The sequence below is a fragment of the Neovison vison genome, chromosome 5 (genome assembly GCF_020171115.1).
Source record: "Neovison vison isolate M4711 chromosome 5, ASM_NN_V1, whole genome shotgun sequence".
NCBI classification, from domain to species: domain Eukaryota; kingdom Metazoa; phylum Chordata; class Mammalia; order Carnivora; family Mustelidae; genus Neogale; species Neogale vison.
In genome coordinates, this window is record NC_058095.1 from 136666067 (window position 1) to 136684257 (window position 18191).

The 18191-nt window shown below is 34.0% G+C and overlaps 1 protein-coding gene across 13 annotated transcripts in view; it reads right to left on the bottom strand.

Annotated features, from left to right (window-relative positions):
- MYCBP2 (MYC binding protein 2) overlaps window positions 1-18191 on the bottom strand; it is a 283092-nt gene that overhangs the window by 132370 nt on the left and 132531 nt on the right. For 12 of the 13 annotated variants that reach the window (XM_044249910.1, XM_044249914.1, XM_044249911.1 and 9 more), the window contains 7 exons: window positions 17732-17828; window positions 14755-14947; window positions 13968-14242; window positions 10221-10442; window positions 5734-5925; window positions 3269-3475; window positions 2325-2456 (listed from right to left, as the gene is read on the bottom strand). In XM_044249910.1, coding sequence (XP_044105845.1) covers window positions 2325-2456; window positions 3269-3475; window positions 5734-5925; window positions 10221-10442; window positions 13968-14242; window positions 14755-14947; window positions 17732-17828 — 1318 coding nt within the window. The remainder of the gene's footprint in view (window positions 1-2324; window positions 2457-3268; window positions 3476-5733; window positions 5926-10220; window positions 10443-13967; window positions 14243-14754; window positions 14948-17731; window positions 17829-18191) is intronic. The other variant, XM_044249909.1, reaches the window with a different exon arrangement.

Consider the following 18191-nt stretch of genomic DNA (forward strand, 5'->3'; position numbering starts at 1 on the left):
GTGGAAAAAAGACAGTCTCTTCAATAAATGGTGCTGGGAAAACTGGACAGCTATATGTAGAAGAATGAAACTCGACCATTCTCTTCCACTGTACACAAAGATAAACTCGAAATGGATAAAAGACCTCAATGTGAGCCAGGAATCCATCAGAATCCTAGAGGAGAACATAAGCAGTAGCCTCTTTGATATCAGCCACAGCAACTTCTTTCAAGATATGTCTCCAAAGGCAAAGGAAATGAAAGCGAAAATGAACTTTTGGGACTTCATCAAGATCAAAAGCTTCTGCACAGCAAAGGAAACAGTCAACAAAACAAAAAGGCAACCCACGGAATGGGAGAAGATATTTGCAAATGACAGTATAGACAAAAGGTTGATATCCAGGAACTATAAAGAACTTCTCAAGCTCAACACATACAAAACAGATAATCATATCAAAAAATGGGCAGAAGATATGAAGAGACACTTCTCCAATGAAGACATACAAATGGCTATCAGACACATGAAAAAATTTTCATTATCACTACCCATCAGGGAGATTAAAATTAAAACTACATTGAGACACCACCTTACACCTGTTAGAATGGCCAAAATTAGCAAGACAGGAAATAATGTGTTTTGGAGAGGATGTGGAGAAAGGGGAACCCTCTTACACTGTTGGTAGGAAAGCACGTTGGTGTAGCCACTTTGGAGAACAGTGTGGAGATTCCTCAAGAAATTAAAAACAGAGCTTCCCTATTACTCTGCCATTGTACTACTGGGTATTTACCCCAAAGATACAGATGTGGTGAAAAGAAGGGCCATCTGTACCCCAATGTTTATAGCAGCAATGGCCACGGTTGCCAAACTGTGGAAAGAACCAAGATGCCCTTCAATGGACGAATGGATAAGGAAGATGTGGTCCATTTACACTATGGAGTATTATGCCTCCATCAGAAAGGATGAATACCCAACTTTTGTAGCAACGTGGACAGGACTGGAAGAGATTATGCTGAGTGAAATAAGTCAAGCAGAGAGTCAATTATCATATGGTTTCACTTATTTGCGGAGCATAACAAATAACATGGAGGACATGGGAAGATGGGAGAGGAGAAGGGAGTTGAGGGAAACTGAAAGGGGAGGTGAACCATGAGAGACTATGGACTCTGAAAAACAACCTGAGGGTTTTGAAGGGGCAGGCGGTGGGAGGTTGGGGGAGCCAGGTGGTGGGTATTAAGGAGGGCACGTATTGCATGGAGCACTGGGTGTGGTGCAAAAACAATGAATACTGTTACGCTGAAAAGAAATAAAAAAATAACAATATACAGTTGAATTCGGAATCACTCCATTCATAATTAAGGTTAAGTACAATTTCTGTTTTGCTAATTCGTTATTTACTGCTAGACAACAAAGTTACATGCATAAACAACTTATATAGAGTAATAGTAATTTAAATTACTATTAACTAATAGTTTATTAAGCCCACTTTTTAAAAAGATTTTATTTATTTGATAGAGAAAGTACGAGAGAGCAAGAGAATACAAGCAGAGGGAGAAGGAGAGGGAGAAGCAGGCTCCCCACTGAGCAGGAAGCCCAATGTGGGGCTCGATCCCAGCACCCTGGGATCATGACCTGAGCCGAAGGCAGAAGCTTAACCAACTGAGCCACCAGGTGCCCCAAGTCCACTTTTTTTTTTTTTTAAAGGTTTTTATTTATTTATTTGACAGAGAGAATACAAGTAGGCAGAGAGGCAGGCAGAGAGAGAGGGGGAAGCAGGCTCTCCATCAGGCAGAGAGCCTGATGTGGGACTCGATCCCACAACCCTGAGATTATGACCTGAGCTGAAGGCAGAGCCTTAACCCACTGAGCTGCCCAGGCATCCCCCAAGCCCACCTTTTAAAAAAGTGAGTTTTGTCACAATGAGAAGGAAAGACAGGAACTCATATTTACTGAGCTTCTATGCTATGCTAGGCATGGAGACAAGTACTTTATTCCATTATTTAATTTTACCTAAACAACACTACAGTATAGGTGCTATCCTTCCCAATCTACAGATAAGTCCCACAGTAGCTAAATAATGAATGAAGTTCAATGTCTTAGAGCTACTATGTGGAAGAGCAGGCATCTGAAGCTACTTCCATCTAACTCCAAAACCTAACAGTACTTTCTACCAAACCAGATTTTTAAGAAATTTTTTGCAAAAATAGAATATAAGACAGTACAATATCAGGAGTATAGTAGTGACTCAATAACATTTAAAGCACCACTTAAAGGAATACTTCTCATTACTTTTTAAGTAAGCTACATATTAATACCTCTTATTTACAAAAGAAACATAATGAAATTACCTTTAAAGGAACAACTTTGTCAAGTCTGATTTCAGCTATATCACTGGGTGAATCATCTGTTGTATAGGTTCCTTTGACTAATTCTAGAGATGTCCATCTATGAGAATGAGTCGAATCTCCTGCATGTTCACTCTAATTAAAACAAAACAAAACCCACCATATTCTTAACTTTGTTTGTTTTAAGCAGTTTATTTTCTTGCATATAAAATTATCCATCAGCATATCCTCATACATACTGAAGAAAAAATTTTTGGTATGCTAAACTATTCACTTTTATCTGATTTCCTGAGGACACTAGAACCTAAATCATATAAATGGGCTTTCCTCATCTGATGTCTTAAAGTGATTCCCACTTCTTCATTAGAAGAGTTCAACTCTAACTATAGAACTTAATGAATTAGGGAAATAAATTAATTGTTACAAAGAATCAAGATATGGATAGATTTCCATTTATTATTAAATGATTTACAGGTAACTTTCTGTCCCATTTTAATAAAACTTAGTGATAAATCAGGTTTTTAAAGTAATTTAGAGAATATAGTAAGATAGAGCTTAATCAATCAGTTAGTATCTTTACTAAGAATCATCCATTAGCACTCTATAACAAAACTGCTTTAATCACTGATACAGGTAATAGTATTGATCTATCGTTCTCATTTCTTAAAAAACTACAACAGCAAAAAAAAAATTACACAAAAGTTGTAATCAGGGGCTTAGCTATGTAATTTCTAGTCTTTTCATTTAACATCTCCCCTGGAAGTGTAAAAAATATGAGGCAGAAGTGATCCAGAATGGCACACAAAGCAATCATGCAGGATCACTTTCTTTCAATTTCTTTCACATCTGCCAGGATGATTATGATTAATCAGCTAACCCCTCAAAGATCTGGGCAGCCTTACTATGATAATGGTAACCCACACAGCAAGATTAAGAGTTGTACTTACGTCATCAACCAATACCTCTAATTCATATTCATGAATTCCACCTCCTCCATAGACAGAAAAACCAACCACAACTATTCCAGGTTTGTCTACTGAAAAACAGATTGCATCAGGGGACCCATTCCCAGTGTTCCAACTTCTTCCTTGACTTGTTTTTGTGAATCGATTAGCACTGGCTTTAACGGAGTGGAGAGAATTAAGTCCATCAACCTAGGAACAAAAGCAAAAGCAATTATATGTCAGCAGTCTGTACCTGAGCGTTAATAACATGCCTTTAACAAAACCCCCAAATTTCTAAGAAGTTCAAAAAGATAACCTACATTTAACAAGTGGCTGTAAGCCTTCCTAAACATACATTCTATGGAGATTACCCAGCAATAAAACCAGATTTTAAATTTATAAATCATTATCACTTGACAGTATTTTCTTCTCTTAGTCATAGGAGACTATACATTTCACTTAATTTATAATGTCAGAACTATAAACCTGTAAGTAATTACGGTCATAACATATGAACGAATTGTATCACTCACTTTGAAAAGAGATACCAAAATTTCACCAACATTCTATGGACCAAAAGTTTTCAAACCATGAGACATCGGGCTCTAGGGATTCAGCAGAGATGGGTAGTCAACAAGGAAGTGGACTTAAGTTTCCCTTTGTCAGTCAGGCTATCCTATCCCTCCTCTTATCTGGGAGTTCTGAAGACTTTTATTAGCAAAAAATGTTCTATGTCTTAAGTTTGAATACCACTAAAATATATTATGATAACTTGGCTTTCAATATTTGAATATATATACACAAACAAGTACAGCCTCACTAATTACAGACTCATTAGAGATGATCAGTGAACTTATTTTGGCTTGAAACCGCTCTTTTTAATTACGGAGCCAGCTTTTGATCTAAATTGGCTGCAGAAATCTGGAAGACCCACAAGAGGAAAAAACTGAAGTTTATGATTCTAGCAAAAATTTTAAACTGCCGTGGGAAAGAAAGAAATATGGGTGTCTAAGCCAGGACCTTTGTAAACTTCCAATTTTGTATATTAGGCACCTGCAATTTGGGACATTCTTTTTCATTAAAAAAAAAGCTCATAGGGGAAAACTAGACAGTAACCTTCTGAGGGGGAGCTATGTATCAGAGACTTTCTCCTTCAGGATCTGGTATGGAAGGGAAGTATATTATAGGCTGAATGACTAAGTGGGGCAAAAAAAAAGAACCAAATTAAAATTTTCTGACAGGGGATTCAATGACCTCCTACAGCTAAGTCAAAGCTAACAAAGAAATGAAGGAAGTGCTTCCCAGGGTGAAATACTAAAATATGCGCAGGTACATGTAATCATTCAGAAATCCTAAAGGCTAAACTGTCACTATGAATCAGTAATGAGTATAGACTACATGAATTAATTAACCATAGATTCTAAAATAAATCTGTAAGTAAGAAAAAACAAAGGCTAGGAACTATAAAAGTAAAAGAGAAAGAAGATGTTATTTTGTAAGCAATGGCATACACGCTAGCTATTAAACATTCATTTGAGTGATAGAAGGTGTTTCACATTAGGACATGATTTTTATTTTTTTTAATATTTCATTTATTTATTTGACAGAGAGAGATCACAAGTAGACAGAGAGGCAGGCAGAGAGAGAGAGAGAGAGAGAGAGAGAGAGAGAGAGAGAAGCAGGCTCCCTGCTGAGCAGAGAGCCCGATGGGGGACTCGATGCCAGGACCCTGAGATCATGACCTGAGCTGAAGGCAGAGGCTTAACCCACTGAGCCACCCAGGCGCCCTAGGACATAATTTTCAAAACCAATCTAAGGTCTGCTTTTTTGGGATAAAATTAGAAAACTTCACTAAATTCAGTCAAAACATTTATATAAATTGAACAACAGAGTGAGCAGGGCACTGAAATGGTTAAAAATGTTACTTTACAAAATGTAAAGCCCTTTCAAAGTAGTTTTCCCAAACACAGTAATATTTGTTCCTTTTAAAATTTTGGCTGTACAGCAATGTGAGTATACCGAAGGCCCATTTTACATACGTTACTTGTCTAGTGTCAGTCAAGTGAGCAGAACTAAGGTCTAATCCTCTTTACCTCCTCCATACCATATGCTCACTATTAGTAGCCCCATTTCCATTATGCATGACCCAGGAATGCGAACGATTTTTGCTTCTGTTGTGACATCGCAGTGAGGTTGTACTATGGAGCATATAAGGAAAACATACAGTTTGCATTACTGTGACATCCTGGGCAAACGTGAGAGAGAGGGAGCAAGCAAGAACAGAGAAGTAGTATAAGGAAGGGAAAAGCAAAGAAACAATTTAGCTTGGAAGGTTTTGTGTTGTTTGAAAGAAAAACAACACAAATGGGATTAAAATTAGTTTCTACAAAGCCAAAATATGTGAAAAAAGAAACTATGTGGAAAGTTTAAACATGTACTTATTACCCAGTCTCAAAATATAACGTTACCTCCGATCCCAGGGCTGATGCTGTCAGCTCGCTGACAATACTGGCCAGCAATCCACAGGTGTTGGAAACCAGATGGGAGGAGAAGAGTTCATTTTCTCGCCTCAGGCTATTCCTGACTGGGAGCACAACAATAACCAGCATTTTCTCTAGAACTTCACGGAAGCTTGTCATACCAGAGATATTCTCTTCACTCTATGGTACATGGAAAAGAAAAAAGTTCCAGGATATTACTGCTTTATTTTCCTTCATGTGAGTAGCCCTCAACTGCAAATCTTATTTTTCTAGATGACACCCTTAAAATTCAGGCCTGACTCTATGTCTATAAATCCATCCAGTTGCTTGTGGAACCACTGAATTTACTTTTCACTTAGAAGTTCTTTTTTCAATTATTTTCTCTGTGTATCATAAAAGTACCACATCCTTATGAGATTTTTTTTTACTAGCTTTTAGTCATTTTCACTTATTCTCTTAACTTCTCAATAACAATCATATATGACAGAAAAACACTCCTATCTGAAAAGCTTTTTTTATAGGGCAAGATTCCAATATAAGATAATTATTTCTGGTATATTTAGAGGTAAAGTAACAGTATATGAGCTGCCAAAGTGAACAGGAAGTAAGGCAACTGAGAAAAAATATGTACAAATCTATTTTCTTTTCTTTTCTTTTTTTTTTAAAAGATTTTATTTATTTATTTCATACAAAGAGAGAGGTCACAAGTATGCAGAGAGGCAGGCAGAGAGAGCGGGGGAGGCAGGCTCCCTGCTAAGCAGAGAGCCCAGTGCACTGCTCGATCCCTTGACCTTTAGATCAGGACCTGAGCCAAAGGAAGAGGCTTGACCCACTGAGCCACCCAGGTGCCCCCAAATCTATTTTCTAATAAAATTCTTTCTGTATATGCATATAATAAAAATATGGAATTTTACTACAAATACTCCTATGCAGTTTTACATTTCCTACTATACTTGATTTCCTAAGAAATTCCAATCCCTACCAATGGAAAACTTTCAAGATAAGAAATTATAAAGTCCCATTAAAGACCAGGGGGGAAAATATTTTTTTCCAGAAATAAAGGGAAAAGATGATTAATTTAAGTGATATCCAGCATGAACACTCTTTATTATTTTTTACCATCCCATACCATATCTTTTAGCCCGCTATGGACAGGGTGTAAATGCATCTGATTTTGTGAGGGGGCAAATTGTGAGCAATGACCATTTCAATTTTACTGTAGACTAGCAAATCAAACAACCTGGGATTTAGTTCCAGCTTCTTCGCAATGCCTCAACTTCTGTAAAATCAGAGGAACTACATGTTGTAATTCATTTATCAAAATCACCTGAATGCCCCCTGAACACACAAGTTCTTCCATACTGCTTTCTATAAACATTCCATACTGCTTTATAAGAGATAGCATATGTAACAAATTCAAAAGATTTCATAAAGTCATAAAATCTCAAGGCAGTAAAGCATCTTTAAAGTTAAATTAGTCTTACCAAGACAAAAAATGTAAATGAGTGTATATTCAACCCATGACAGAATATTAAGTTAATAAGTTAATTAATAAAATTCAGTTAAAATCATCACAAGCATTATTATATATCTTTCTTAAAAGCATAATCTTAGGCTTAACAAAAAGTCTCTTAGAGATAATCCTCCATTTTTAAATTATTTCTATTATCATTTGAATAAGATTACCATAACACATCAATTTCTTATGTAATTAGTTTTCCTGGCTTTACAATAATCAACTCCTGATTTTGTTAAAATTATAATTCTTCTATCCTTTATATCACTTTGATTCTCCAGAACTTTACTTTCTGGCACTTCTCAGAAAATCAGTTTTGGATGAAACTCAATCCCCAGTGTATTCCATAATCAACAACCTTGGAAAGACTTTATTAGGGGTATGGGTGAAGTATATTTATCTAGTTATACCCACTTAGTTTCTAATTAGTGACTAACAAGATTAATACAAGAAGCTTCCCATATAATCTTAAAATGGAGTTAACGGTGTCAATGTTTTAGTTGAAGAATCAAAAAATATATACATATACATATACATATACATATACATATATGCATATCACTAGCCACCTAAATTTTAGAAAAAGGAATTCATTCACTAGTGATGGGGAATGCAAGGTGACACTAGCTTTCGGGAGGACAATTTGATCATTGTAAAGTCTTGAGGTGTTTTCCTTTCACTTAAGAATTTTTCCACTCCAGGTGATTTAGTCTGGAAAAATCATCATGAACACGCATAAAAATGCAGTCAATGGCATTTTCAGCATGTTTAAAATACTAAAATACTGGGAACAATCTAAATATGTGTATTTATAGAGGGAAAAGATTAACTAAATTATGCTACACACAAATGGTAGAATCCTGCAATATCTATTAAGATAATAGAAGATGCATTCGATCTTCATAGAATATTAACAAAGACCTACAAATATTGAATTATTAGTTATTAATAATTACCAAATGTTTGTAGTTCTGAAAATCTTTAAATATTTAGAAATTTTATTATACCTTTAAGGAAAACATTGTAAACACTAAAGTGAATTCCAAACGAAAAATAAGAGAATTACCCATAACTTTATCACCTAAGCATTATTTTCATTTCTCAGTATTCTCTTTCAAAATATGTACTACATACGTATTACAAAATACATATGCCTTTAGCACACAGTTTACACAGTCATCATAGTATACCATAGTCATAAAGGATATATACTTTGGTTTCTGATTTTCTAATAAAAAAATCACCTTTTAAAAAAGATTTTATTTATTTGAGAAAGCAAGCGCATGCATAAGAGTACAGGAGGAGGGATGTGGGGAGGGGAGGAGGGGCCGAGGGAGAAGCAGATTCCTCACTGAGCAGGGAGTCTAACGCAGGGTTCAATCCCAGGACCCTGAGATCATGACCTAAGTTGAAGGCAGACACTTAACCGAATGAGCTACCCCAGGAGCCCCAACATCACTCTTGATATTAAATGTAAATATAGGGAAGCCTCAGTGGCTCAGTCCATTAAACAGTTGCCTTCGGCTTACATCATGATCCTGGGGTCCTGGTATTGAGTCCCACATTGGGCTCCTTGCTCGGCAGGGTACCTGCTTCTCTCTCCCTCTGCTTCCACTCTGCCTGCTATGCTCTCTCTCTGTCAAATAAATAAAATCTTAAAAAAATAAGTGTAAATATAGCTATTTTTAAAGGCTGAGCTCTTTTCTGTCACACTGATATATCCAAATTAAACTATCTGATTTAGCGATGAACATACCAAGGCTCTCATTAAAGTTTCCCATTTTCCTTTTAATAAAATACACATAAAACTTCAGTCTTTCAATTATTTCGTTGGACAATTTCCTTTGCAAATACTCATCACACCTAATACTGAATTGACGATTTATCCCGTAAGAATATCTTCCAGTTTATAGACATCCACTGCTCCACCAATTCAACAGCTATGTTTTTTACTCCTGTTTCAACTAGTACCTAATTATAATCCCAGTAAATACTAAGAATACAATAAATAACTGCTGAAAGACTGAAAGAAGATTACTTAGACTAATTACATAATGACAGAAACCGTCTATAAATTTAGTAGGTTTCCTCATAGTCTCAGCAGAGTAGGACTTAGTAAGAGAAAAAAAATCATTTTTCCTAATTTTTTACAAATAAATCAGTACTTCAATTCATTCACATTTAGTTTCTAGTAAGGCTGAAATTTTTCCCATGCTGGCTTACTCTCTAAAGTTCCTCTTATATTAACTCTTATTATTTCTAGTAATTCTACAAAGGTATTATATTAACTATAAATTTTCTTCCCATTCTGCTACTGTCCTTCATTTCTGTATGTCACTTAAAATTTTCTCATAATTTTTCTATTGCTTCAGTCAACATAAAATTGCTATTGTAAAGTAATTAGGATAACTATTCTATATTCTACTGTTTTTCTTGGCTTTCATTTTAAAGATTACTTCTCATCGACTTGCTAATATTATACATGGTTTTCTTGTGTATTTAATTTGTTTTTCTATAGTGCCTTCTAATAAACCTAAATGGGTTACTACTGTGATTGTTTTAGAATGTTTATTTTAACACATCAAAATGTTATTGAAAAAATGTTTCAAAAATTTATTTCCCTCAATTTCTATCTTGGCAATCTAAAATATTATAATATAAAAGTAAGCTTATAGTATCTGCAACTTTCAAGGGGTTTGGCATATAAAAAATATGTGGGAATTCATTGCATGACCCTCACATTTTTTTTTAGTAGGTTAGGTTTCATTCAAAATTTTAAAAATTAGGGAAAAAATATTACAGCTTTATAGGTAAACATGAAAAAATTTTCCCTCTTAAATTTTAGGTCTTCTTGTGAAACACGTATTTGTTTGGTAAACACCAATACAGAAGAATAAGCACCAACTTAAATAGGCCCTCCTTTGTGGTTTTCAGTATAAAAGTTCAGAAAAAGACCTACCTGGCTGAGTTTCTCCATATGTGCTACCAAAAGGGGAAACCTGTGAACTAGTGTTGAGTCATTCTCTGTGCTAACTTGTTTAACAATTGATCGTAGCAGTACCTCTCCATCGTATGCAATAGGGAAGATAGAAGTCAGCTTAACAGAAGTGTGGCAAAGAGCGGACATAACAGCTGCAAGCAATCGGCTACTCGAGGTCTTGAAGTTTGCTTCTTGGATATCCTTTTAAAAACAGAAATATGCACCCACCGAAGAAATATGGCATCAGTATAATCCACATTTTTTGGTATATAAAAAGTAAACAACTCTTTAAATTATTACAAAATTTTCTAGCATTCATTTTAATTGTCCTGTTATGAGATTTAAATAGAACAATACTTTTAAACACAACTGTTCCAAGTTATTTCCCAATGAAGATGGAAAAACTATTAAATATGATCAAGAAAAATCAGCCTCCTATTCTCCAACCAACAACTTTATATATCCTCTGAATCACAGTCCTCTTTAGTACAATGCTCCAAGAATGACATCAAAAAGGCCTCAATCAGTACATATCTAAAGCATGTCAGTAAAACAAGCACTGAAACCACTTTCCTCCAATAATAAATGATTTAAATTGTAATTGGTGCTACTAATGTTAATGGAGCATATGAATAATTATTATAATAAACATTGCAGTAAGGTCATAAAATTGTATCATCACACTATATGGTTTATTCAGAAAAAAGAGTAGCATACTTGTAAATTTTAAAAATTTTATTTATTTACTTGAGAGAGGAGAGAGGGGAGGAGCAGAGGGAAAGGGAGAAGCAGACTCCCCACTCCCAGGGAGTCCAAGACCCTGAAATCATGACCTGAGACTGAAGGCAGATGCTTAACCAACTGAGAGCCACGCAGGCACCCCAGATTTTTAAACAAAATATTAAAAACTTACCAAGACAGAATATCCTAATTCACAAAAACTACATACACACTACTTAGTTCATCAAACATTTGTGTTACAAATTTAGGCTAAAAGCAATATCCTATCTGTTAAACCAACATTTGTTAAAGTTAGCCTGCCTGTAACCTGCTCAGTGGCAAAGAAAACAACCATGTAAGTAAGACTGGACAGGTTGAGACAGTAAGTTGTGCACTAATCCAGTCCCAGGAAACTGAACTGGTAAAATACACTACTCTGCTATAGAACATGGGTGAACCTGGAGGGCACTATAATGAGTGAAATAAGCTAGTCACAGACAGACAAAACACTGCACGATTCCACTTACATGAAGTATCTAAAATAGTCAAACTCACAGAAGCAGAGAATAGAATGGTTGGGCGGAGGGGGAAATGGGGAGCTGGTGATAAACCGGTATAAAGTTTCAGTTATGAAAGATAAGTAAGCGCAAGTGATCTCCTGTACAACATTGTACCTGTGATTAACAATATCATATTATATGCTCGAAATATGTTAAGAGGTAACTCTCATGTTAAGTAGTTCTTGCCACAATGAAATACATTTTTTAATACCAAGAATAAATTCAGTATGTAAAAAAAAAATCAGTATGTAAGTAGCTTAAAAAGTAGTAATGATAAAATAAAACAAAGTTGTCTAACCAGATGTCATCACTGGACTATCTTTCAAATAGGCTAGTATACCCTGGTGATGACAGTGAACTTTCTTAGGGGAGGAAAAGGTGCTAGTACTTCTACGACAATGTTAAATAGATGTGGTGAGAACAGTCACCTTGTGCCTTGTTCCTGAACTTATTAGGGGGGTATTCAATATTTCACCATTAAATATGATATTAACTGTAGATTCTTCTGTAGATATCCTCTATCCTTTATAATCCTAGGTTGAAGAAGTTTCCTTAAATCCTGGTTTGGTGAGAAATTTTCATCACTGATTAAGTGCTAATTTTGTCAAATGCTTTTTCATTATTTATTGAGAAGATTATACAATTTTTCCTGTCTATTCAGTTAATATGGTGAATTACACTGGAAGTGTAATTTTTTTTTGGAAAGTGTAATTTTTGAAAGTTAAACTAACCTTGCATTTCTAAGAAAAACCCTAGTGGGTGTGATGTATCTTTTATATTGCTGGATTTGATTTGATAATATTGTTAAGAGCTTTTTTATCTATGTTTGAATAATGCTTGCCTGTACTAATTTTTTCTTTTAATATCTTAGTCAGGTTTTGGTATCAGGGTGAAAAAAAAAAAAGGATAAGGCTAACTTGACTAAATTAGTTGGGAAATGTCTCTGATATTTTCTGAAAGAGTTTGTTAAAGATTGATATCATTTCTTTTTTATAAGTTTAATAGAATTTACCAATGATAATTATCTGCATCTGGAGTTTTTTTTGTGGGAAAGTTTTCGACAATAAACTCACTTTTTAAATGGATATAAGACAGTTCAGATTTTTCTACTACTTGTCAGTTCTGGTTACTTTGTATTTTTCAAGCTATTTGTCTACTTTACCTGAAGTTGCAACTTACTAATATAAAGTTGTTCATAATATTCCCTTATCAGTCTGTTGCATCTATAGTGACATTCCCTGTTTTATCCTTGATCATTTGTGCTTTTTCTTTATCTCTTGTCTCTCATACTTGCTAGGAGTTTATTAATTTGGTTTTAATTTCAAAGAACCAACTTTGAACTTGTCAATTTTCTCTGTTTTTACTTTACTGTTTTCTGCTCTTATCTTTATTATTTCTTTCATCTTTATTACTTCTTACTTTCGTTTGCTAATTCTTTCTGACTTCTTTTGGTAGAAAATTTGATCATCAATTTTAAACCTTTCTTCTTTGCTAGTGTTATCATTTAAAAGTATAAAGTTCTTCCCAAGGAATGCTTTAGCTACATGTCACAGATTTTGATGTTATACTTTTATCTTTTAGTATGAAATCATTTCTAATTTCCTTTGGATTTCTACTTTGATTCACTGGTTACTTAGAAGTGTTGTCTATTTAGCAGTGCCTTTCTCAATATATTTGGCTGTTGGTTTATTTAGTTCTAGTGTGGTCTGAAATTCTTTAATCTTTTGAAATTTACTAAGACGTGTTTTATGGCTTAGCATATAATCTATCTTTGTGAACATGATATGTATTATACATGAACATAACATGCATTCTGCACTTGCACTTTCTGTTTTATAAACATCAATAAAACCAACATGGTTGACAGTGCTGTTCAGATCTCCTATTTCTCTACTGATTTTTTGATCTACATGTTCTATTCATTACTCAAAGAGAAGCACTGAAGTCTCCAAGCATCATTGTAAATTTATCTATTTCTACCTTAAATTCTGTCAGCTTTTTTGAAACTATATTTTGAAACTGATATGGAGCATACACATTTATGAGGCTCGCAGTTTCCTCATGAATGAATGGTTCTTAGCAAGCAAGCTCTCTCATAGCTCTCTCTCCTGACCGTTCTGCAGCTATGGGGATGGCAGAAGCTCCTCTTCTAGCACTATCCTTGCTCTTACACACGCACTCATGATTGTTCTTGCTCTCATACATGTGCACACTCATTCACAGATTCAAAGAGCATATCAATTGTGCCTACCAATTTTATAGCTAAACATGATAAAGCAAGCGGGAAAAAAAAAAGACTTTCAACTTTAAGTCACACATACCAAACCAATGTCCTAATTTATCGTTTATGGAAGTTAGATATACTGAGGCAATAGCACTTAATTTCCTTGAAGAGTATTAGGTAATCTATCATATTTTCAACTAACATTTTTCAAACTGAAATTACCTGATCCAAACAATTCAGCAGATCACAAAGGCAAGCCCATTGTAAGGCAGGAGTTGGGTAGAAAGAATGAAAACAGGCAGTAAAGGTATTATGACACTCCTGAAGGACAGCTTCTAGGAGACTCAAGGGTTGACTGAGATATCCTTGAGGATCATTATCCAACTTCACCATGCAGTGATCAACTCCTTCTGATAAAATTTTTCTTAACAAAGTTCTGGTTTTTCCAATACATTCTGCTAATTTGCTAGTTTCTTCCACAACTGCTTTTCCTGTAGCTTTGAGGAAACAAAGAAGATTGCTAATTAAATGGAGTAATAAACATGCATGGAGATACTCAATATAATTCAAGTAATTTCCTATATAGCTAAAGACTGTAAGTACTCAAAACTTAGAAATGAAACAATTTAGAGATTAAATGTAGTCCAAAATTATTTCTTTTAAAAATCTAAGTAGGAAAAAATTTTTTAAAAAGCCAAAACATTGGTTTTAGCATTTAAGTCCAAATGAGTCGTTCAAAAAATTTCTATTTGACCGAATCTGTTTAAAATAATACATTATTAGAGTACTTTTTTTAGTTTAACATGATTTTTTGTTATCAACATAACAAGTAATCTGTTTTATTCTTTTTAAGTAAGCACATAAGGATCTTGAAAGCTGACTTTCTGCCCTTATTTTAGGAGAAGATTAAAGGCAGCTGGGGATCTTAAACTCCTGGTTATCCCTATAAAGACCTTCCCAAGGTGTCAAATATTTTCTTCTTAAAGTAATTTAAAAACATGCTTCATACCTGATACTGGGTAAATTTCACAGGTATAGACACGCAATAACCTCAGACAACAGGTACCCACAAAGCGCAGTCTCTCTAGATCTAGAAGTGTAGCTGTGAACTGGAATCCTTTTAATCCTCTAAGTTCTTCAACTCCTAAGACTAAGGTGGTCCAGCTCCAGTGAAGAATACTCAACAATGACTCAAAACATTCCTAATCCAGAATATGAAAAAACAGAAAACAATTAGTTCAAATGATATGGACCATAGGTTGAATCAAATGGAAAGATGACACTGAACTTCAAAACTTTATTTGAAAAAAGCAGAACAAAACAAAACATTATTTGAACTTTTTTACTGAGTTTTGATTAGCCCAAATAATGGATATCTTATTAGTTCATTTATCACATTACCATTAGGAATATCTTTGAAGCTTAACAAATAAGATAAAGTAGTTAGGCATGTATAAAAGCAACATTCTTCAATATTTGCCTATTTCTTTATTTTAAAAAAGATTTATTTATTTATTTATTTACTTGAGAAAGAGAAAGTGTTATCAGCAAGTGGGGGGATGGGCAGAGGGCTAGAATCCCAAGCGGACTCTGCACTGAGCATGGATCCCAACTCAGGGCTAGAGTGCCTGACTTATGAGACTATGACCTGAGCCAAAACCAAGAGGCGGAGGCGTAAGTGACTGAGGCTCTCAGGCACGCCCATATTTGCCTATTTAAAAATATAGCTTTGTTTCCCTGCTACCAACCTATCTAATTTACCATATAAGTAAGGCAAAAAATTAAAAACATTTACAAATACATGATTACTTGGAAGCAAAATTAAACTCTACACTGTTACTGTAGTATTATATAAATAAGCTGAAGGTATTTAAAGCACTTTAATAATTTTTAATATAATAAAGTATTTTATTTAGTATTAGGTATTAGTGACAGTATTAAGTTATTTATTATAAATAATAACTTAATAAATATAATACATAATTATATAAAAATATATAAATATAAACAAATAAATAAATGACTTAATAAATAATAAAATAAATATCTTATTTATTAAATTTTACCATACAAACTATAGCCAACCCTTGATAAACAAGTTAATAGAAGATGACAACTGACCACAAAATACCAAATAACTAATAAATAACTTATTTATTAAATTTTACCATACAAACTATAGCCAACCCTTGATAAACAAGTTAATAGAAGATAACAATTGACCACAAAATACTAAATAACTAATAAATAACTTATTTATTAAATTTTACCATACAAACTATAGCAAACCCTTGATAAACAAGTTAATAGAAGATAACAATTGACTACAAAATACTAAAATATTCTTACTAGGTTTTTAAATTCTCCAATGTGGGTTTAGGGTAGTGAGCATTCCTTTCAGTTCTAGTTGTTCTACAGGCTTTACCATACTTACATGATGACAAATACTAGATCATCTCAAAGCAAAGCACTTATTCCCTGACCTCCACCAAATTCCAGTCCTCTGGTATAGTAATACCAAGATAAGAGTTTATAGTTTAGCTTCTTAAAGAAAGAGTTGAATACATTTCTTATATAAAGATAACAATTACCTAATGACCACAAAACCACTTAGACACAAATATCAAAAAATTACTAAGTACAAAAAAAAGATCACTGAAAAAGACATACAGAGTCAAGATACTTACTTGGATCAAAAGCTATCAAACTGATCTTACTACTAAAAGGATGCCAAGATACCAAGGAGCCAAAATTCTTGTAACCTCATTGCATGCTCTATCTCTATAAACTACCATAGATCTTTTGGAAGGTCATTTGGCACGATACATCACAATTTAAATCAGCACACTTCCAGTAGAAACACTCACATAAGTACATAAGTAATCAAAGATGCATATGGAAGGACATAATAGTAAAAAACAAGAAATTGATAGGTACAGGATTGAATAAATTAAGAGAACAATTATTCTATGGGATGCTGTGCAAATACAAGAAAAGATTAACAAAAAATTGAATATACTAACATGGATTATGTCCTTAACATTATGAAAATTTTAAAAACAGATGCAAAACTTTACTATTACAAACAAGGAGACTGTACAGCATGCTGTATATATAGACTAACAAGTTTGTGTATGTATAAAAATGGTTTGGAAGGATATACATCAAAATGTAAACAGTAACAGGGTGACTTTAGTATACTTAGCATACTTTTAATATCGTTTATCCCCACTCCACCCTCTTCCCAACCAAGAATGCGTATTAATCTTGTTATTTAAAAAAGAAGACAAAAAAGCATTCATTGTACACGGTTCACAAACATGAAAGACTACCAACTACATGAATAAATCACATTCATATAGTGCCTTACATTTAAAAAGCATTATTGTATCCCTTATTTCATTAGAAATTCATAACGATGCTATCACACAGTTTATTTAGATAAGTGGCATAAGAATGTTCAACGAATAAATGAAAGAAGAACTTAACTCAGGCTTTCTGACATTCAGACATTTCATGACAATTAAATCATGTTGGCTTTCCGTTCTACACTGGCAACCCCAGTAATGAGGTATTTCTTTAAATGTAAAATGTGGATAGTCAAGTAATTCAACAGAGTATTTAGATATATAACTCTTGTATTTAGCTCCTCAAGCATTAGGCTAGTGCCTTTTGTCAGTATCGATCTTAAATTTTCTTTCACTTTTTAACTCCTTCTGCATATGTATTCATACATGATTTACTAGAAAACCCACCGGTTATATCAGTTCATGTTGAAGTTCATGGTAAAGTCACCCAACATCTCTATTTTCCCATTATTTAAAGGGTTTATTCTTTGGCCTGGGATCTCAGTGCTAATATAAAAACAAATCTGAATTTGTAAAACTCTCCTGAGATAAACTCTTAGAAGAGTGGCTAAATGCTAAATATCAAAATGAAATAGAGCACCAGACAAAAAAACCTGAAATTTAAAAAAAATGGCTTACCACTGAGACAGTTCTTGCAAAAGATCTCTTTAAAATGTGTACAGGTTCGCTGGTTTGCTGTTTGCCCTTTGAGGCACTGCCATCACTAGTTGGAAGTCTGAAGGTAACAGACACATATAAATTTATGTTGGAAAGTCCAATGACATTTTTCTTTTCAAAATATACATTTTTGCAATAGCAAGATATGCTACTATTAAATTTTAAGGGCTATATTATTAATAAGTTATTTGACCAGTGTACCCAGGAGTAGTCTGAGCAAGTTGCTATGTTCATAAAGCTAACTGTTACGAATTCTAACTATAATAAACTGCATAGAAACAAACAAAAATCTCTTCTTGGGACACCACCTAGAGTCTTAAAAGTGATTACTACGGAAGAAAGACATGAGAGACAGTCACTGTTGGAGAGGTATTTCTTTAGATTTTTTACACTCAAAAAATGACATTTTTTAGTGAGGGTT